General features: G+C 39.1%; 1 protein-coding gene and 1 long non-coding RNA gene across 3 annotated transcripts in view; one reads left to right on the top strand and one right to left on the bottom strand.

Annotated features, from left to right (window-relative positions):
* Positions 1-10,932: 10,932 nt before the first annotated feature.
* LOC308655830 lies at positions 10,933-21,874 on the bottom strand. Its single transcript, XR_014023524.1, has 4 exons — positions 21,540-21,874; positions 20,482-20,599; positions 13,278-13,374; positions 10,933-11,606 (listed from the first exon to the last, which is right to left on the bottom strand). It is a non-coding gene; the product is annotated as an uncharacterized lncRNA (long non-coding RNA).
* The window catches only part of ZNF326 (zinc finger protein 326), a 41,165-nt gene continuing 39,300 nt past the window's right edge, over positions 21,316-23,180 (top strand). The window contains exon 1 of one of the 2 annotated variants that reach the window (XM_081306146.1): positions 21,316-21,468. In XM_081306146.1, coding sequence (XP_081162272.1) covers positions 21,453-21,468 — 16 coding nt within the window. In that variant the 5' untranslated portion in view covers positions 21,316-21,452. The remainder of the gene's footprint in view (positions 21,469-23,180) is intronic. The other variant, XM_081306147.1, reaches the window with a different exon arrangement.

Here is a 23,180-nt window from a genome sequence, read left to right as displayed (position 1 = left end):
TAGCAAAGGAGAAACACAGAGGACTCTTATCCCAAAGGCTGTGATTCTGCCCATCTGCAGGAACAAGGGGGCTTTTATAGAAGTGATTCAGAAAAAAATGAGATTAGGGAAGAGAGATCAGGAAGAAGATCAGGGAAAAGAAGAGATCAGGGAGGAGAAGTGTGGGGAAAAGAAGATTGGAAAAAAGAAAAAAACATGTAAGCTTCAAAGCCACAAGGGATATAGTTCAAGCATCAAGTGAACCCCTGTTACATTTCTTTTGTGTCAGACAGATTACACGATACAATAAAATTAAATTAAAAGACATATAATTAGCTGGGTGCAGTGGCACACATCTAACTCAAGTAGGTCAGGAGGCTGAGGCAAGAGGATCACAAGTTCAAAGCCAGTTTCAGCAACTTAGCAAGGCCCTAAGTAACTTGGCAAGACCCTGTCTCAAAATAAGAAATAAAAAGAGCTGGGGAGGGATGGGGCTGTGGCTTAGTGGTACAGCATTTTGCCTAGCACATGTGAGGCACTAGGTTTGATCCTCAGCACCACATAAATAAATAAAGGTATTGTGTCCATCTACAACTAAAACAATATATTCTTATAAAAGGGCTGTGGATGTGGCTCAGTGGTTAAACTCCCCTGTGTTCAATCCCTGGTACCAAAAAATAGTGATACAATTAACAAAAATTCTTTATGCAAATTATTAATAGATACCTAAATACAATCTGGTTTGGAAAATGAAATAAAATTAAATCATTTGTGTATGGTTGTATTCATAACTTATGCTAAATCAGAAGCTATATAACAACGAGAAACATTATGGGTCAAGTCCAAGTATAAATGAAGATACTCCTCTGAATTTCCATGTTTCATCAAGCATCAAACCCCACCAATCTGGGGCAGTGGCTGTAGCTCAGTGGCAGAGTGCTTGCCTGGCATGTGTGAGGCACTGGGTTTGATCCTTCACCCTGTGTAAAAATAAACAAGGGCATGCTGTCCATACACAACTACTAAAAATAAATAAATAAATAAATAAATAGAAAACCCACCAATCTTTTGGTTCTTTTCTTGTACATTATTTTGTATTCACATTCTCTGCTTCTGATTGGATTTCTGGATTTTATTTCATTTTTTTGTGTGACATTCTCCATATACATATCATTGGCTGCTGCTTTGGGGGTTGAATGTCCTTTTGGGTGTTCACTGTTAGTACTTATACAGCACAGAGACACTTCTCTGTATGTTTTTTATGAATTTTTTTTTTAATTAGAAGGAAAGGGGAGCACTTTTCCAGTGCTCCCTGTTGTGGGTTGAATTATTGTTTTTGCTACATTACCGTATGTTGAACCCCTAACCTCCAGATTGTGAGAATGTTGAGAGTAGGATCTTTAAAATGACCGTGAACACTAAACTAGGTCATTGGGGTGGGCCCTGATTCAATATAACTAGTATCCTTATAAGAAGAGATTAGAATACCCACATGCACAGAAGGAAGATTGTGTGAAGACAGAGAAGAAAGCCATCTCTGAGCCCAGGATCGAGGCCTCGAAAGAACCAACAATGCTGACAACTTGATCTAGGATTTCTAGCCTCTGCAACAGTGAGAAAAAGAATTTCTGTTGTGTAAGCCACCAGGCTGTGGTACTTTGTTATGGAAGCCCTAGAAAATTAACATACTCCTTTACCCTTGTTATGGATCCTTTGTAGATTTAAGCTTTGAGCTTCTGGGACCAAATTCCAAATAACTTTCCTGAATTCCTTGTTCTGCTTTTTCATACTTATGGCAATTCCCAAAACTTTAGTTTACTCACCATTGTGAGCCCATTGTAATTTATGGAATGAATTGAGCATCTACCCATGCATGGAATCTAATCATCATTATAACTTATGGGTGATTATCATTACAGATTAGGAAGCTGAAGGTTATAGAGGTTATATATCTTAACTAAAGCAATCACTCATTCAACAAGTGTTTTTTTAAACATCTATGCCAATTATTTGTATGCCAGGCACTGTGATAGGTGCTGCAGAAACTTCAATGTATCGAACTGACTTAGCTCTTGATTTCATAGACCTAAGAGTTTAGTGGGGAAAACAGATGTTAAATAATTACAAATATTATAATTATGATAAATAATTGCAAATGTAATAACTTTTGAAGGAGCACAATGTACTAGTAGAAAAGCCAAATCAGTTTAGTTTCATTCAAAAAAATTTACTGAGAGTACATTATATGCCAATTGTTATGCTAAGTGATTGAGAAATGTCAGTCAACATGACAAATATGGAATCTATTCTCAGAGAATTTCCATGTCTAATGAGAAAAGAAGACATCAAACAATTTCCCAACGATAGAGCTATGTAATGAGAACCAGCTTCAAGATTAGGTGAGAGAATTTAGCAACGGCTAATAATTTAGCATCAGGAGTCAAGTTAGAGCATCTAGAGGAATCACCATGCATCCTGAGATCTGGAAAAGCAGGCAGCAGTGAGTAGGCAGAGGTCTTCTCCAGTCAGGCCATCTCCAGTTCAGACAGTGCCTCCTCCATGTGGCTCTCTCTGAAGGCATCTTTTCTTTGGCTGACCATAAACATGTCACTGGGCTCTAAACAGAGAGCCAGTTCAACATTGAGTTGTCTGGAATGGGACATGACTTTTTTTAAAAAACTTTTATTTATTTATTTAATTAGGTATATATGACAGCAGAATGCATTTTGATTCATTGTACACAATTGCAGCACAACTTTTTATTTCTCTGGTTGTACATGACATAGTGTCATACCATGTGTGCAGTCATACATGTACCTAGGGTAATGATGGGCATGACTTTTCTCTTAGGGGATAATCCTAGGAGCTTCCCACTTCAGTGGGTGACTTTAAGGTGTCTCTTCTCCCTTACAATTCTGTCCACGGCAAACACTGGGGGATGGCTTCTAAAGTCTTTTTCCTTATTGCCCTCTGCTACAGAAACTGTTTACCAAAATATGTGTCCTGACTTAAATGTCACGAGGGGTTACTAAATGGCTCACCTTCACCTGCTCCCTTCCCTCTGCTGTTTATTTGTAACTACACATATTCCTGTGTGGTTCATTCATTGCCCTACCTCCCTGGTAACAAAAAAACTGGGGATTGAATGATTGCATGTTAGCTTTGAAGGAGTGCAGATAAAACTTTCTATATTCTGTTTCATGTCAGGATGTTCTTGGTTAGAAAGCTCTAGGCATGGCTATAAACTCGAGCTGAATCATATTTGTATAGACTTATGTTCAGGATTACAGAACCAGCTAACTTTTGAAGTGCCGTGATTTAAACACCTGGGGGCTCTCCTGTCCATGCTTCCTGTTGAAACAGGTAAAATGTATTCAGAAGAGTAGCTACTCTCCCAAGTCTGAACACAATAAAAAATGACTCAGATTAATTTAAAAACTTACAGATAAAGGGAAATAGAAAAGGAAAATGTAAAGTGGCGGGTGGGGGGGGGGATGGCAAAAGTACACAAACTGGTTTGAGGTGTTGTCAGATTGTACTTCCTTTGTCAGATATAAGTGAGTGGAAAACAGAGCCTCCTGAGGAAGAGCTTCCCTGAGATAGAAAGTCCCCCTGTCCTGTGTGACTCCCTCCTTCCCAACAGATGGCCTCGAGAGGGGTTTATAAAACAGATTTGACTCAGCAGCAGAATTTCAAAAGCATTCTCTTACTGAAAAAGCCCTTTTATTTGTAAGAATCGTTCCCCTTGGGACACAATCTTAGAGTTTGTAAAATAAAACTAAATGTTTACCTTATTACGGAGTATATTCCCTGCGCCAGAATTTTTGATCTTTGTAAAACTGATCCTCAAAGAGCCAGATTAGTAGACACCTGGACTCAGTAGCTTGTCCTGCATGTCCCCTGCCTAACCAGTTGAATCAGAGAGATTGCAATGACTTGGGTTTATTGGCTTGGACAGAACCTCTCTGTGGGCAGAGAGGAAAATCAGAACAGCCACTTCTCATAGTCATTCACATATATTCCTGGTGGGTACCTGACATGGGCTAATGCTTTGGGTTAAGTCAGTAAAAAATCACTGCTTGAGAAAGAGTGAAAAGGGTTCCTTGGTCTCCAGGAGAAGAGAGAGGCTGAAGGCTTCTAGGAGAGAAAAGGTTATCATAGATGTACAAATGGCAGCCAGAAAGCTGATCAGTGTTGAGGCAGTTCCAGGGACTGGCTGTTCCTTTTGTTTCTCTCATGGCCAGTAAACTCTCCCTCTTGTCATCTCTCTGTTTTCTCTTGTAATGTTCCACTCCCCGCCTACTCCCCCACCCCCAACCCCTACCTCCACCCCTGCTCCAGTTTTTTTTTTTAATCAATAGGACTACTAATTCTTCAGTTCAAGTGCCAGAGACAGGTAGTGTAAAGGACTTTGCTCATTGGCATTGCCTTTTGAGTAGAACTCTCTGCCCCAAGACATAGTCATAAGCATGAGCCAAACAATGAACAGACCACTTTGGGCCAGATATCTACCTCTGGTCCACTCAGCAATTGCTTTTGCACAGATACTAGCCCAACCAAAATGACTTCCCTGATCCTGGATGTTATGGATATAGCAATTCGTACTAAAAGTGATTATCTTATAACACAGTCCCTGGAATGTGTATTTAAGCTGAGTCCTAGCACCATCAAATCATGTGCCTGATTTCCTTGACCAGTTGACAATCAAATTCCCTTATCTATACACAAAAATCACAATTAAAGCTATCTCATAGAATTGTGGTGAGGCTTTAGTAGGATAAGTGCAGAGGTAAAAGTGATCTGTAAACTGTTTAATATTATACTAATGATATTGTTATCAAAAGGAATAACCTCTTGAGTCATTCTGAACAGTTCAGCTTCTCCGAAAGGGCATCCATTCATCTAGAAAGGGAACAAGGACAGGATACAATGGGTGGGGAGTGACCTGGAATCTCCTGTTATCCTGCATTAAGGGACATCCAGAGGTGGCTAGGTGGCTAACCAGGAGTCCTGGTCGCAAGGCTCTCACAAGGCTCTGAGTACTTGGTGTGTGTGTGTGTGTGTGTGTGTGTGTGTGTGTGTGTGTGTGTAAAACAAGTGACAGAATCGAGGAACCTTTTTCTATTTATTCAGAGCCTCTTCTCCCCTCCATGAGTGCCACCTCCTTCACTACATCTTCAAAAATTTTTAAAGACAAAGAGAAAAGCACACAGGAAGTAAGGAAATGAGAGCCGAAAAGAGAGAAGTGACAGTGCATAGGCAGAAGTAATAAGATATTGGGTGTGAGTTCCCAGAAGGGCTGGGCAGTTCAGCCCACAGAATTAAACTCCTGGGGAATTTTGGCTCCTAACTAAACATCCTGCAGCTGCCGGTAAATATCAAGCCCTTTGTATGAAAAGTGGCCCTGACCTTGAGCAAAACTGCATCTGGCAACCCCTGGATCTTCTGACTCACTACAGAGGTAGCCACTAAGGGCCAGGCACTGACAAGGGTATATAGCAGCTTCGTTATTGGGTTTACCAGGTCCCCTTATTTAATAAGGCAGAGAGGGGGAAGCTTGGCTGAACTAATACTTTAAAGCCTCCTGTCCTGAAGCTGAAACTAGGGTCCTGTCTGAATAGGCTCAGGTTGTCCACATTTAGTTTGTCATATAAAAATGAATTAATTAGTGTACAACCAGAGATACAAAAAATTGTGCTCTATATGTGTAATACGAATTGTAATGCATTCTCCTGTCATATATAACAAATTAAAATTTTTAAAAAAGGTTGTACAAGCCATCCAAATAGAAAAAAATGAATTAATTAAATTGTGCTGCAGAACTTTGTAGTTTTATCCATAGAAAGTAGTTTTCAAAAACATACTGCAAACTGGAATGTCTTGGTCCAGTACAGACCATCTGCTAAATTCTGATGGTCAGGAAGGGCCTATGCAGAGCCATGTGGAATGCGAAGATTAAAAAGGAGGTAAAAAAAAAAATAGAAGCAAACTTTTGATATGTTCCTTTGAGAAGGATACAGAAAAGCCAAGCAATGAGAGATAGGAAAGTGGAGAAGCAGATGAATCATTCTCCTCTATATTTGGCTAATTTGCTCATTGGCATTGGCTGATGTGACTGCTGGGATCCTTTCTTCTTCTAGGGCTTTTCATTCTCTGTTAATTAGGACATTAGAAGGACTGTCATGATAATTACAGTGTCTAGACTTGGGAAACTATAGAAGGCAATAAGAGAATATTTAATTGCAGAGTTGAGAAGACACATGAAGATGACAGGATTTTGAAAGTCCCTCCAGAGAATAATGCTGTACCGAGCTGAGTTTCTCAGGATTGTCTTGACACCGTCTCTTATGCAAAGGGGCATCTTTGTGTTTTGTCTGAACACTTGGAATTGTCAAAATTCTCATTTCTGCTGGAGGTGTTGCTCAGTGCTAGGACGCTTGCTACAGGCCCCGATAGTTCAATCCCTAACCCTCTCCCCCATCACTGCCACATAAAATCTTATTTCTTCAAGAAGATTCTAAAGACTGGAGAGAAAACTGTGTTTCAATGCCCTGGTCTTTGTCAGTTTTGCCCTCAGGAAGTATCATTGAAAAGGATGTAGAGACAGATGCTCTCAGTTTTTAGACTAAAAGATATTAACTGTTTTTTAGAAAAAATATGGAAAAGTGATTAGGCATGGAAGTCCCCTACCTTACCAAGTCTAGTCATTATATTTTTCCCTTCCACAATTCCATTTCATGTTTTTTCAGCTGGTTGCTGGAAGAATTGAGCAGAATATTTTCTTATGCAACATCGAGTGAAACCCTGTCTATTGGTATTTAATCAAATAGGAATCCCTGTTAATCAATATCTCTCCACTTGGAGATGACAAAATGATAGATGTTCATAATGATGCCTGGAGTGTGCAAAGCTATCCCTAATTGTCTTTTAATTTTCCCAAATGAAAGTATCATTTGTTTCTGTTGATTATGTGTGTAAAACTAACTACCTTATTATAAAAATTCAACACTGAAAAATGGAAAAGTTAAAAATCCCTTTGCAAATGGCTCACCTCATAGTTAAGCTCCCAATTATCAAATTTATAGATTAGTATAGATTCCCTGGAAAATATGATGCAAAATATGTTTATACAAATGAGATCATATTATTCATACTGTTACCTTTTTACTTTGTCATAAAGTTCCATTTCAAACAAACTTTGTAATGGTTACATTTTGTTCTATAGTATTGATTCATCATAAATAATTTCTCTAAGCATTCATTAATTATTATTAGGCTACTTCCTATTCTTTGCTATTATATTCAATTCTCCAGTGACATCTTCACAGTGCTCTAATTTTTTAAAATGATAAATTATATTCTTTTAAATTATTGAATACATAGCTTATGTACAATAATTTTAAATCTTTAGAAGTATACAATTTGATAAGTTTTGACAAATGTATCCACCATGCAACTACCACATAGAGTTATGGGAAGTTTCCATTACCTCAAAAAGTGCCCTCATGCCCCTTTGTAGTCAAAATCCATCTCTATTCCTGGCACCAGGTAACATTGCTCTGCTTTCTATTACTATAGGCTAGTTTATATGTTCTAGAGTTTTATATATGGAGAATGTACATTTTTTGAGTCTGGCTTCTTTCACTTAGCATAATATTCTTCTCTTTTCTGTTTTTGTGATGCTGGAGATCAAATCCAGGGCCTTGTGCATGCTAAGCAAGCTCTATACCACTGAGCTACATCTCCAGCCCTAGAATAATGTTTTTAAGATTTATCTATGCTGGGGCTGGGTATATGGCTCAGTTGGTAGAGTGCTTGCCTTGCATGCACAAGGCCCTGGGTTCAATCCCCAGCACAAACAAACAAACAAAAAAAATCATGCTGTTATGCTTGCTGTTGCCTTTATCAGTAGTTCATTTCTTTTTATTACTTAGTAGAATTTCATTGTGTGGATGCACTACAATTATTTATTCATTTGCTTGTTGATGGATATATGGAGTGCTTCCAATTTTTGCTACTATGAATAAACTTACTATGAACATTTGTGGAAAAGTCTCTGTATAGACATAGTTTTAATTTTTCTTACATATAAACTTCACAAAAAAACTTTCAAACTGTTTTTCAGAGGTCATGCCATTTTATTTTCCTATTATCAGTATTAGAGGTCCAGCTAGTCTATATATCTAATTTTAATTATTCTATATTGGATGCATAGTAATATATCATTATGACTTCAATTTGCATTTCCATGACTAAGGATGTTGAACATCTATCACAAGCATTTGACCATTGATATGCTTTATTATGCATCTGTTCAAATATGTTGCCCATTTAAAAAATTAGGTTGTTGGGACTGGGGATGTGGCTCAAGCAGTAGTGCGCTCACCTGGCGTACGTGTGGCCTGGGTTTGATCCTCAGCACCACATACAAATAAATATGTTGTGTCCGCTGAAAACTAAAAAATAAATATTAAAAAATTCTCTCTCTCTCTCTCTCTCTCTCTCTCTGTAAAAAAAATTAGGTTGTTGTATCCTTATTCTTTTGTATTTTAGATGCAAGTCTTTGTCAGATATATGCATTCCAAATATTTCTTCCAAAACTTGTGTTTTATTTTTTTAACAATGTGGAAAAGCAGTTAATTTAAATAAAGTCCATTAAATTTTTTATTTTAAACATTTTATTTTATTTTAAATATTTTTTAAAACAGAGATAAAGATGGGGAGGGAGAAAGAGAGAGTGTAAACAGTGGTCAGTATAGTTTTACTGATGAGTGCAGACAAAATTTCAGTTACCTTGAAAATTGTCAACTATGAGTTAGAGTTTAAAAAGACACCTTGAAAAAATTGCCTTAGATAACAGAATTTGCTGTATTTATGTGTCCTCATGACTCTGAAATTTAAATGCCATCTTAAACCTTTGTTTTAAAATGTGACTTAAGTGGGAAATGTAGAGAAAAAGAAATATATTAGAACTTTACTGACCATTCATATTAGAATATCATTTACCAAAACGAGTAATCTATAAGAATGAAAACACAGGGCTGGGATTGTGGCTCAGTGGTACAGTGCTTGCCTGGCATGTGTGAGGCACTGGGTTCAATTCTCAGCACCACATATAAATAAATGAATAAAATAAAGATCCATCAACATCTAAAAAATATTTAAAAAAAAGAATGAAAGCACAGTTCTTTCAGAAAGATCACACTCTCATGTGCAGGCACATTGCACACACACCTGCAAGACCCTTTGTAACCGTGACGGTGAGACTCCTAAAGAAGGGAAAGGAGGTTGTCTAAAGTCAGAATGATGATGAAAGCACTGAGTGCTAACTATATGTCAGGCACTGTGCTAAATGGATTATTTCATTTAATCCTCACAACAATGGCCTATGAAACATACCATTATTATCCCCCTTTATAGATAAACTATCTCAGAATGAAACTTGTAAAAGTTCACTTTGGCAGAGATGGGATCCAAACCCTGGATGTACTTGTGTTCATGTGCTGTAGTGTCCATCCACTACTCACATGTTTTGTGAGTTTCCATTGGTACATTGAGAAATATTGTATATCAATGACAAAATTAATCTAGAAATGTAAACTAAATTGTTGTACATCAATATCATTTAATAGTCAAATCAATATTCTGATTTCCCAGCTTGTCCATCAATATTTTTGTTATACCAATGCTTCTATGCTATTAATAGATCTATACTAACCATCTATTATCTCTCTCTCTTTCTTTGTCTCACTTTCCAATGTTGAGGGCAGAACCCAGGTACTTGTGCATACTAGGCAAGTGTTCTACTACTGAGCTACAACCCCAACCTTATTCTTTATCTTCAAATATCTTTTCTATGACTATCTCATTATTCTTATTAGGCATTCATTCGTTGTTGAGTATAAACTGTTTTGAGATTTGTTTCGTTGCTGTTGTTTTTATGTGTGTGCATTGGACGGTACAGGGTGTGTGTGTTTGCTGGGGATGGAACAAAGGTCCTTGTCTATGCAAGCCAAGTATACATTCTACCCTGGAGCTATGTCCCCAGTCCCATTTTGAGATTTTTGAATATTTCATTTCAGCCTCAAGAAGAATTTTTACAATTTGGAATTTAATTTTAAAGCTTACATTTGCCATTATTCTTAAGAAAAGAAAAAAAAAAAGAAGATCCTAGCATTGAACTTTCTAACTGATAAGGTATTAGGTCGGTTTGAGGTGGTTAAGGGAACAAAGCACTGTGCAAACTGCTGGCGGACGAAAGAACAACCAATCAGGTGCCCACAAACAAGCAGTGATGGTGTCTCAACCACCTGTCAACCAGCGGGGTCTCCTGATGAATCCTGGAAGGACATGGATCTCAGCAAGATCCCCCGACCAACCCCAGGAGGACAAGGGACTCTAAAAACCTCCCTTTCCTGTCCCAAGCCCTCCCTTCCTGCTCCAAACTCAATAAAATTCCAATCCAGCTGAGCCTGGGTGTGATTCCCTAGTACCTGCTCTGTTGGACTGCAGGGTCTCTCCCAGAGCGAATTTCAATAAAGCCTTGTTCAGCAGCTTTTAACCTGCCTCCTTTTGATCACTGGTGCCTGACCTTATAGAAGGTACAGCTTACAAGACAAGAATCTGAAAGGATGGACAGAAATTGCTAAGGGAGATTAGGGCTGTCCCTCCTAAATAAGAAACTTTGCTGAGTCACAGCTAAAGATACTCAATGGAGGCATGCAGAAGTGAGCCCTCAGTGCCTCACAAAGCTGGTTACATTTTCAGATGGGACTCAGAGACAGTTACAGTTATAATACATTAGTGCCAAGGGTTTGAAGGTTGCCTATGAAGGGAAAGCGAGGAAGAGAGGCGGGTAAGCAAGAAATAAAAGATGAGACCAGGCAGAGATACACATGAGAGTTTATTTGTCAGAGCTGTTACAGATGGCCATTATAGGATGTGGAAGAGGACTTCTTCCTCATTACTTTGCATTTTTAAAACTACATGAATAGTCAAGTATACTCTTAACATTTTCCTTTCTGATTTCCTGAAGCAAACAGCAATAAACAAATTAAACAATAGAGAAAACATTTCTTTTGCCTCATTAGTGGACTAAACATCATAAAATTACCACCTTTCTCCCCTGGTAATTCATACCAGCATGACAGGACATAAGAAGGCTCTGGGGAGAACAGTGTATTATGTAAACAGGAACATCTACTAACTCCTTTTGTAAAAGAGATCTCTCATTTCTAGGGCCAGGACACAGGTTTGTCAAAAACAGCTGCCATCTGTATCAACTCTCTCTCAGGCAGCCTTGGGGTAAGGGTGGGGAGAGAGGAGAAAAGGGTAATTCCCAAAGTTACAAGTTTTGTTCACTGATCCCAGCCTTAGCAGGTAGATCCCTGGAGAAAGCAGGTCTGACTCCATCCCAGCAGCAGTCCTCTTCTTCCCAGCCTGCCCTCCTCTCTAAGTTTTTCTTTTCATAATTCCTGAAAAGGATGTGGTTGGAGGAAGGTGATTGAAGCAAAAGGAAAACAGCTTCTCAAGACTTAGGGTGGGGTATGTGTCAGAAGGCTATTGGGAGTAACCTGTGTGCGTTGGTGAGGGGTAGAAACCAACAGACCAGAGAGTTTCACAAATTTCTGAAAGAGTGAAAGAAGGGAATGAATGGTTACAATGAGTAGGAAGGAGCGGCATACTCCCATGCCTTAGGCATGTAATAAATTTTGTGTTCTTTTTCCTGTTAAAATAAAGTGTAATGGGCAGAAAATGCCACAGGCTGAAATATACACAATAAAATGACTTGTTTTCTTACACTAATGCTTGTACTTATTTGCTGAGTAATCTTGGACAAGTACCTTCAGTTTACCAGGTCTTCTTGTCCTCAGCTGAAAAGTTGGGAATAAAGGCAAATGATCCCCAAATACATGTCAAGACTTGACAACTTCACCTCCCCTCTGTGATTCTTTTAGTTCTGCCTGCCTCATTCAAGACAATGCTGAAAGCACAACATGTGCTTTAGACAGGGATCTGTTAAAAATGATCAAGGGAAGTTTCTATTAAATTTAATCATTTTCCTATAATCATGCAGTTCTTTTAAAACAAGGAAGAGAATTGTATCAATCTGAGCAATCTACTTTTAGAAATATTTGGTAGCAGGAAGTCACTGATAGATCAAAAGAATTGTTTCCTTCTCCTAAAGGAGCCAATGTAAGTTCAAAACCATAAGGCTCCGGATGCTCCCTCCCTACCCCCCACCCCGCAGGGTTTTGCTATGTTGTCCAGATTGGCCTTTAACACCTGGGCTCAGGTGGTCTTCCCACCTGAGTCTCCTAAGTAGCTGGGACTACAGGTTGTGTGCCTGGCTTTACTTTTCCATTTTTAAAGCTACTAATATACCCACTGTAAGGAATGATGATAAAACCATAGGAAAGGTGAAGTAAGTTTCCCTGTCAAGAGAGAAGAGGAAACCTAAAGGCAGTTATCTTCAACTGAGGCTCCACTGAAATACAAGTAGACATGTACAGAAAAAAAAAATCAGTAAGTATGGGGCTGGGGTTGTGGCTCAATGGTAGCACACTTGTCTGGCATGTGTGAGGCACTGGGTTCGATTCTCAGCACCACATATAAATAAATAAATGTTTATCAACAACAAAAATAAATTTTAAAAAATTAGTATGTATTGGGGAGATATAGAAATAGAAACCAGCAGGCTGGTAACTTCAACCAATTTCTAAAAGAAAGTGAAAGTGGAAAGTGAATGGTTAAAATGGACAGGAAGGAATCTAATACTCCTGTGTCTTAGGCATGTAATAAATTTCCTGTGTTATTTTTCCTATTAAAATAGAATGGGCAGCCAGCTGGGTGTGGTGCACGCCTGTAATCCCAGTGACTTGGGAGGCTGAGGCAGAAGAAATGCAAGTTCAAGTCCAGCCTCAGAAACTTAGTGAGACCCCAAGCAACTTGGTGAGACCTTGTCTCCAATAAAATACAAAAAAGAGCTGGGGATGTGGTTCTGTGGTTAAGCAACCCTGGGTTTAATCCCTGATTTAAAAAAAAAAAAGTGAGCAGAAAATACTACAAGCTGGAGTACACAAAATAAAATGACAGTTAGAAACTTGAGAAAAAAAGTTTGAGCAATTAAGTCACAAACTGTACATGAAGCAAACTATGACCAGGCATAAAAATATCTCTTTCTCGAGGTTTATCTGACATTTTTTCTTACAATTGGGATGTGGTTATTGGTTCTCTAGTGAAGACCACAAAGGTAAAGTGCCATTTTCGTCACATTTGACCAAGAGTATATACTATACCCGACTTATCATTGTTGACGTTGACCTTGATCACCTTGTGTTTGCCAGGCATCTCTGATATAAAATCACTTCCTTCTCCTCCCTTGGCATAGTTTACCTTGGAAGGAAATAGATAGGTTTTTAACTTCTAAAGTCAACCTAAAGATAAAGCAGAGAATGATTTTCTTTTTTTAACGGCTACAGCATACAATGCAAATGTTAACAATTTTGTTAGTGGCAAAGTGTAGCTGGAAAAAAATGAAAAGCAGAGGAAGAGTGGAGGAATGTGAAGAGGAACCACTACTTTTATTCTATAAAACAGAAATCCACAAATACTATATTAAAAGAAGTAGAAATTTGAATATTTATTTAAAAATATAAAAGTTTAGGCTAAGTGCAGTGGCACATGCCTGTAATCCCAACGTCTGGCATAGGGGAGCTGAGGCAGGAGGCTCATGAGTTTAAAGCCAGGCTCAGCAATTTAGTGAGGTGCTAAACAACTCAGCCCAAAATAGGGCTGGGGATGTGGCTCAGTGGTCGAGTGCCCCTGAGTTCAATTCCCTGTTCACCCCCCCAAAATATATATAAATAAATATATATAAACATATATTATATGTTCATATAATAGAGATATATATACATATTATATATAATTATATAATATATGAATACAGACAATTATATAATATATAACATATAATGTATGCACATATTATATGTACATGATATATATTATGTATACATATTATATATTTTATGTCATATTTTATATATATTTTATATTTTTATATATTTATATATATAAAAGTTTAGTTCCTATGGGGAAATAAAATACTATATATATATATATTTATATATATAAAAGTTTAGTTCCTATGGGGAAATAAAATACTATTGTTGCATTGAAAGCAGAGAGGAGGAAGGTAGGATGTGATGCATGTCCATTTTCATACTGTGGAATCTACTAATGCCAACTACATTGGTAAACCAAGAAGAAGAGATATAGAGTACGGTGGAAGTAAATAATAATAATATTATTATTATTTTAAGATAGATAGAGAGAATTTTTTAATATTTATTTTTTGTTCTCGGCGGACACAATATCTTTGTTTGTATGTGGTGCTGAGGATCCAACCCAGGCCGCACGCATGCCAGGCGAGCGCGCTACTGCTTGAGCCACATCCCCAGCCCGGAAGTAAATATTATTGATCTCACACCAGATAAAAAAGAGGTTTCCTTTGCAGATAAGCTAAAACTGAACCAGGTGGGGGAAAACCAGCTACTTTTCACTGGAGCTCTTTCATTCTATGTGATTTTCTACCGAATGCACACAATTATTTGCTTTTAAACAAAAGATGAACTAGGCATAGTAGTGTGTGAACTCAAGTCCTGCTACTCAAGAGGCTGAGACAGGAGGATCACTTGAGCTCATCCTGGGGAACATAGTGAATCCCTTATCTTAAAAACCAAGCAAACAAAAACACAAAACAACATCAAACAGCCCCAAAAGATGATGTCTAGGGTGCTTCTTCAGTTATACAAGCAAACTAGCCCACTGCCTAAACTACATCCACACAAACCACTTTATAATGTGGTGTTTTGTTAAGGCAGGCATCTCACTTCTAAGAGAGTGAAAGATGTAATCTTCTTAGGTCTTTGATTTGTAGGAAAGTCATTTGAAAAATAACTCCTTTTGTTTCCCTTAGATGACAGATTAGAAAGATTTTAGGTGCAGAAGAGAAACTGACCAAAAGATTCATCAAATTGTCTCTGGTTGAGAAGTATTGGCAATCAGGGGAAATCCTTTGTGTATTTCCTGTGTTTAGCATTTATACAACATGTTTCAAGTTTAAAAGCCCTTTACTGTCATTAGCTAATTATCTCCCAAGGGCTGCAGGGTAGTTATAGGGAATCAAGCCAGCTTTTAGAGCTGCAGGATGTACACGTGTCTGTACCAGCCCTGACTCAGGGTGCAGTTGTTTTCCCATTTCTCAACAGATCAATCAGGGAATGTGTGGTTATTCAATCTCTAAAGTTCTTTTAACAGACTTGACATTTTCTCAAGTACAAGTTACTAAAACACAAAATAATTTATTTCAAATAGCATCTCTTAGAATGTCTTGAAAATAATTAAACACTGATGACTGTGTTCAGAATCCTTGAAGTGATGCTTGAGTATTGGTGCTTACTAAAAAATGCCCTGGATTCCAGAGTGACTCAAATGGCCACTGGAACACCCCATCTCCCACCTTAACTATGTCTCCACAATAGTAAGTACAGTATTTGACTAAAGACAACTTTTAATAGATACTAGTCATTAATAAATACAGCATCTTATTTTATGTCAAATACATATTTTCTATTATCAAAGTGCTCAAGAAATTTGGAGAATGTAGAAGAATAAAACATGCCTGTGTATAGAAAAGGTCATTACACATAGAATCACTATTCACGTTTTGGATTTTTTTTTCTATTTTATTTCTACACTTTATCTTTTAAAAAATTTTTAACATAGCAATGATCCAATTTCACATGCAATTCTGTATTTTCCTTTTCAAAATTTGTCATTCTAATAAACAAGCATTTTGCATTGTTTCATGCTTTCAAAGTCATCTCTAAAAATGAAAGCTAATGAAGGCAAATGGGAACATTTATATTTATGATTACACCGTAATAGAAATACAGGTACCTGCAGAACATAGGCCCACGTGACTATTCTCTACCATGGTGTTCATTTGAGAACCTTCAGATCACCAGAAACTAGAACTTGTGCCCAAATTCTGTTGTCTACATTTGGTGTATGGTGCCCTCTACTGGCTATTCTAGGACTGTGCCCTTTTCTGTTGTAAACTATACCGTTGGGAAGGACTCTACAAGTGGTTTAGATTGCATACCTTTGTGTTTAAATGTTATATGTCTGTATTTTTATTTCCAGATGTTGCCTTAATGTATAATGGAACTATATAAATACAGGATCTGGATGTAGGTCTTTCTATTTTTTATTTATTCAACACACATCAACAACCTACCATGTGCCAGATATGCTTCTAGGGGTTTGGTGACATGAAGATGAAATATTTGCTTTCGTGGGGATCATTATTTGCTGGGAAAAACAGGGCCAAGTGGGTTGACCTGTTCAACAAGACTGGGACATCCAAACGGAAGAACTTGATTCCTTGTAGAACCCAGTGCAGTCGACAGATGTCACAGCCAGCTTGCTTTCAATTTACTTGGACAATTAAAATTTGTGGCAGACTAAAACACATTAGTAGTATAAAAGAAATGGCAGAAAATCCCTAAAAGAAAATTAACCTCATTTTCCAAAAAGAGCATACTTTATATAATATGTAGCTGAGACAGGAAAGTAACTGTTACATTCTGAAAGCACCTGTGCATTTGGAACTTCACCCTGCTTTCTTAGGAAGGAAATTCATACAAAGCTGTTTGGTTTTTCTAATTTGAGGAAGGCCTGGAGCATAGGGCAAAGCATTCATGATCACTTCTTTTCCTGAGTAGTTCTCTTTGTCCACATTATGCAGAATGATGTGAAACCATCGGTCATTTCTTTTTTAAACCTAGGACTCTGATGATGATATTGGGTCTACCAATAGATCTATGCCTGACTGTATAATATTTATCATGAATACGGAGTGGGCAACTACTTGTTGTGTACTGTTGGGTAGATTATTTGACTTCTCTTCAGTTTTCCTCCTTTGGAAAAGGGTACAGCCTACCTCATTGTAATGATCAGAAATAAGGCACATAATAGGGTGTTCATCAAAATTTCTGGAACACAATTAGCTGCTTAGTATAGCATAGTAAGTACTTCAAAATGATAGATATACGTATAAGTTTGGATTCTGGAACCAGCCTGGCTGGGCTGGAATCTCTGTTCTACCCTTTATCAGCTGTGTGACGTTGGGCAAGTAGCTTTACCTCTCTTGGTCTCAGTTTCCTCACTGAGTTTGGGATGTTATTAGCCACTGCATCATAGGGTTTTTCAGGTGGCTAAAATGAGTTAATATAAGTAAAGTACCTTTAAAAGCATATTTATATTATAGGGCTTAATAATGGTTAATTATTTTTATTGCTATTCCTTTCAACTGGCAGAGATTCCCACAGCTTTTTGAAGTTCTATATTAAAACCTGGGAGAAACACTTTGTCATATATATAAAACACATTCCGTCGCACACCATCGTACTAGTTGATTTCAGTTTTCCATTGTATGGCCCTGTAACCAACTCTCCTTTGATAAGTCCTTCGAGTCCTCAGTGGGAATTGCTTTTAAGTTTGACTGCTTTGCTATAAGACAGTAATTCTTAGGTCTTGAGTTTATTCCTTAACTGTTTCTGGGTTCCATAAAGAACATGGGAATAATAATTACTTGGAGGCAAAATAGGAAAGCATTGTGAAAACTGGTCTCAACTTTACTGTTACTCTCCAAAATAATTATATAATGTAGTAGTTTCTTTTTCCTTTCTTTTTCTTTTTGGTGGTGCTGGGGATTGAACCCAGGGCCTATGTACATGTGACACAGGCATTCTACCAACTAAGCTATATCCCCAGCCCCAATGTAGTTTTGTGCAGATGAATCTCTGGGCAACCAATTTCAGTCAAGTCTTTTTCTTAGTAGTGATTTAGCGAATGCTCCTCTCCCTCAACATATGTGATGTTAGTGTGCTATGTATAGGCCACCTAAAGGGCACAGAGAAGGGTTTTCACATTCAAAAAGGATAAGCAAGGAGCTACAGAAAGATATAACTAGCTCACTCACTATAACAAGAATCCGACTGTGAAACTGCTAATAAGGTTACATAAAGTGAATGAGACTCTGATTGGGGAGAGGTTTAAAAAGAGGCCACATTTATAGTGACCCTAAAACACAGAAGGAAGCAGCAAGTCATCTCAGCAATAGCAGCAAGGTATAATTTGAGCAAAGGCACAGAAATGTGAAAATACAGAGTTGTTCAGGGAACAGCTGATGGTGCTGGTTGTTGAAACAAAAGTTATATAGGCAGAAGGGTTAAGAGTTGAGGAACAAAGTTCTCTGTGTCCTCAAGGAGTCCATTCAGTGAGTTCTTTTCAGGTTCGGGGGTGGAGCTTCTCTGACAACTCCCTTAGGAACAGGTCCTACTTGTGACCTCTATTTCCTCCTTGTCCCTGAAGTTTGTTTTTGATTTCAGCCCCCATATCTTTTGCTACTCTGCAAAGTAAAAAACAAAACAAAACAAAAACCCTCTTTTATTTTTCCCTTTAGACTTTGTTGCTCTGGGATTTATGAACCTGTTACTCATTGTAATTTTGTATGTTTATGTCTTGGGCTGGGAATTGATTCCAGGGCCTTGTGCATGCTATTCAAGTGCTCTACAACTGAGCCACACCCCGGCTTCCACCTGTTGTAAAATATATGAAAAACAAAATGGCATATGACTTTGTACAAAAGATTGAGATCTTGGGGTAAAAATGTGTGAGTCTAGCAAAGTGGGAATCAGGTAGTCCCATTTAGACTCTCCAAAGTAGGAGTGGTAGGGGTGAACAATGGCAATGAAGTGAGAAAATGATGCTTGGCATATAGGTGGTGCTCAATTAGTATTTGTTGAATAAGTGAGTCAAGGAAAAACTTGATGGCCTCTTGAGCATTAATTGCAAGGTATCTTTGGGGTATGACCATCTGTGAAAGAACATTTCCTATTTGGGAAAGAGGAAGAAAGGGGCGAAGAGCTATATGTATCCTGGCTGTCCATGTGATTATGGCCAGGCTTCCTCTGGAGTTAAGAATTCCTTGTCTGGCAGTTTTCTTTTTCAAGGTAGAAGGGTGTGTGTGTGTGTGTGTGTGTGTGTGTGTGTGTGTGTGTGTTACACAAAATACAGTGACCCAATGTTTATTTCCTTCTAGTCATGGTAAGATCTGAAGATTTTAGGTTATAAGACCATTCCTTTACCAGAGGAAGCTGTGGGTAAAAATGAAAACAAGAAAAAGATTTAAAAACAGGGAGTGGAGAGCTCAATTTTACTTGGCAAACATGTGCTTGGTACTAAGGATACAAGAAGACTTTTAGGGGGGTACTAGGGATTGAACTGAGGGTCTCATATGTGTTCATCCAGTGTTTTACCCTGAGCTACATCTCCAGCCCCAGAAGACTATTCTATAAATAAAGAGCTTTGATTGTGAAAAGATGTAACACCAGAGTACTTGATGCATGGGAGACAGTGCTGTAACAGAGAACAAAGCCACCAGCAGCAGCCGCCCTTATAGGTTTGTTGGGAATGCATACTCTCTGACCTCATCTCAGACTGACTGAATGTGAATCTGTTTTAACAAGTCCTTAGGTGAATAACTTGCATAGTAATACTTGAAAGGTGCTGACCAAGAGGGCAGGAATGATGTCTGGAAATGTTTCCTAGAAAAGGCAAATCCTGAGCTGTGTTTTGAGGATGCCTTGATTTAACCAGGTGATGTTCCAAGAAGAGGCAACAATGTGAGCAAAAGTTCAGTAGCATAAAAAAGCATAAAAAAGGGATGTTTTGGAAGCCAGTAGTCTGAAACTGCTCATTAAAAGGAATAGTGTGGGAGAGAGAAGGGGGAAAATAAAGGGAGATAGTAGAGGTCAGGCTGTGGCCAGATCTTGCTGCACATGTTCTAGGTTAAGGAGCTTTGACTAGACTTAAACCATGCTAGAGATGTGTAATGACACGTTCAGGTTTGCTTTTAGATCACTGCAGGCTGAGGAGGCTGAAAACAGGAGAGGCTGAAGGATAGAGAAATTAATTAGGAAGCTAAGGCAACAGATGCATACAGAGATAATGAGAGTTTTAACTCAAGTAATGGTAGTGGGGATGAAGAGGAGGGGACAGCTTTAAAAAACTTTAGGAGGTAATGAATAGATGAAAGACTTCAGTATGGATTGCAGATGGGAGGCTGGGAGAAGACTGAGTGTTAACTGGATGACTCGCAGCCTTCTGGCGGGTACTAGTGGGTGGTTGCTCATGATGCCACTAGTAGATGAAAGAATAAAGGAGGATGAGCAGGTTTGAGAAGGGAAATTATGAGTTCAGTTTTAAACATGCTCAGCTCAGGTGAACAGAAAACATGTACAGGAGGGGTAAAAAGAAGAAAACAAATAATGGGTGGAGAACAGGATGAGTCAATCAAGGTGGAGAAGGAAAATGATGAGAAGGAAACAATGCTTTGTTCAGATATGGAGCTACAGTAATAATACATACCTGCGAATTTTCCTTCCAATTCACTTCCAGTTCAAAGGAGGCTGCCCCCTTTGACTAAAGCAAAGTCTCATTGGTGGTTTCCTATGTGGTGATGAATTCATTGTTGCCACCATTTGCTCTGTGGGGAAAAAAAAGTTTCTAACGTGAGGTTCAAGACATTCCAGGGTCAGAATCACCAAAACAGCTGCACCCCCCCCATACTGCCCCATGGGTAACTTTGCTTATGTCCCTAATACTGTTTCCAAAGTGGCAATAATACAATACTAATATGTGTGTGTGTGTTTGTGAGGGCCATTCAAGTTCTGAATTACTCGTACCACAAATCTAACCCTGAGAACTTTTACAGTTCTTTTAATTGCACCTTAAAATTCAGAATCATTTGGATAATTTCCATAATTGTTTTCTGTTCAGTAATCTGTTCTTCTGCGCACGTTCCAGACTTCTGTGTCTCCAAGGCAGAAACTGAGAAGTACTTAAAAATTTTTCTGATCGGTCATCACTAGCCAATAAAAAGCAGAAGGTTGGCACGTGGTTTTATTAGTTCGGGCAGGAGGAAGATGTTCCCACCAGATCCTTTCGCTTTTGCCAGGTTCAAACATGGCGGGCCACAGCCAGCCCTTCCAGAACACTCAGCTCACTTTCCAGCAATCCCCTCCAGTCTTTGGCGCTCCTTTTTCACCTTCCGTCACACTCGGTAGCTCAGGGAGTTTAGAGAGTAACAGCGACCCTGCTTCACGCCTCCACGCAGAGGCCCGCCCATCACCCCGCGCCAACCAATCGCAGACCGCGCTGCTGCGGCAGGCAGCGCCGGCCCGCCCCGCCCCCAGCCTCGCTGTGGCCTGCGGCTTCCCCGGCCGGTAGCGCCGCTTTTGGTCGCGTGAACTGGTCTAGTGGGACGGTAGGTCGCGAGCTCTTGCCGCGGGCTGCAGCTCAACTATTCCCGCCGTGGTCGTCAGCCCGGAGCCTCCGCCATGGACTTCGAGGACGGTAAGCACCGCCTCGGGCTGGTGGTCGCGGCATGCGGGAGGCGGGGTGGCCTGTGCTGGGGGTCTGTTTACCGTCTCAAGATGGCCGTGTGGGCTTTGTTCTGCCGGCCCGGAGGCCACCCGCCCTCCGCGGGCCCAGCGCCGGGACTTGACCTCCTCGTCTACCCGCGCGCCGCTATTCGGCCCGCCGGGTGTCCACTGCTAGAGGGGATCTGAGCGGTCCGTGCCGATCTCGGTGCTTAGAAGGAAGAGCACAGAGCGCGAGGGCCTCGGGGTTCGGGCCCCGGAATCGCCCTGCCCCCCTGGGCGTGCAGATTGCCTCCACTCCTCCAACTTCCCGGCCTCGGGCAGCGGGGCGAGCGGGCCGCCCCGGAGTGGCTCGCTTTGGCCCCAAGGGGCGGTGACCGTGATCGCCCGTTTAGTTAATCCTCAACCTGGGTGACTTCTTGCTAAATACAGTTTCCAGAAGCTTGTACGCGGTGTTGTTCCTGGTTGACTTAGTTCAAGATGAGTTTGAAGGGCGTCATATTTAGGTAGTTATTTATACCGAACGAGAAGCAGTCTATTTCCTGGTTAGCAAACTGGGATATTTCATCCCCCTAAATTACCTAGACGTAAATACCTAATAGGCAGTAAATTTGTGAACCAAAGCACTTTTTTTTTTTTAAGCTTGTGTTAAGTCAATCAGAATTCTGGCACAGCAAGCATCAGACGCCCTTCACATCAGTACACAGCAGCCTGTGTTGGATTTACTGATTAAATAAACGGGATTTTTACAAGACCTTTCAATCATCTCTGACACCAGTTCACAGGGTCACATAGTAGAATTATTTTGGTTGTCCTCAAATCTTGTCCAACTTTTATAGGACTTAGCATCAAGATAAAATGGTATGTAGTGACATCATTAAGGAGACATGGGCAAGAGTTTATATTATTACACGGAATTAATCCTGAGTAACCGGGCACTTCTAAATAAAACGAAATCACTAGGAATTGTATGCATTCAATCCCACCAAAAAATGATCTGTAACATTGAATGAACTTTTGATCTTTTGTTTTCATAGGACAGATAGTTAAAACTGCCAAATCTAAGTATGGGAAAAGTGATAGAATAACTCTTTTGTTATTGTTTCTTTCTTTTCACCATATGCCTACACCTATAAAGTGTTTGTAATTGCCCATCACTGCTCATCCTCAGCCACCTTGCTGTATTTACAAGATGGAATTTGACTTAAAGGGTTTATCTGAATATAATCCTGTGTACTGTTGTAGTGTTCTTTTGTATCCAAATGACCATTGAATTGAATTCTATTCTTTTCATCACTTGTAAATTTAAGTAAAGAATTTAACTTTGTGAAATTAGTTTTTGACAAAGAAATTGGCAATATGGTTTTTTATGATGGTACATCTTGGGTAGATGTAGCACAAACTCAAATATGCATTTCTCTGATAAGACCTTGAAATCTTTAGAGAGCAAATTAAATGATAAAAGAAATATTAACTTTGAAAACAATTTGTTAACATAGAATCAATTCTCAGATGTATCTGATTTTTACATTTTTGATACATAATATGTCTGCCCTTTTGTTACTTAATATGAATCAATACTAAATCCCCTCTTTTGACTGTTATTATAATATCAGGTGTTACAAACTAATTTTTACATTGGCATAACTTGGATGATGAACCTGTCATTTGGCTAGGTAGTGAAGA

Source organism: Spermophilus citellus (assembly GCF_964194105.1).
Source record: "Spermophilus citellus genome assembly, chromosome: 9".
In the NCBI taxonomy this organism is placed as follows: Eukaryota; Metazoa; Chordata; class Mammalia; order Rodentia; family Sciuridae; genus Spermophilus; species Spermophilus citellus.
This window is presented reverse-complemented; position numbering and strand designations above follow the sequence as displayed.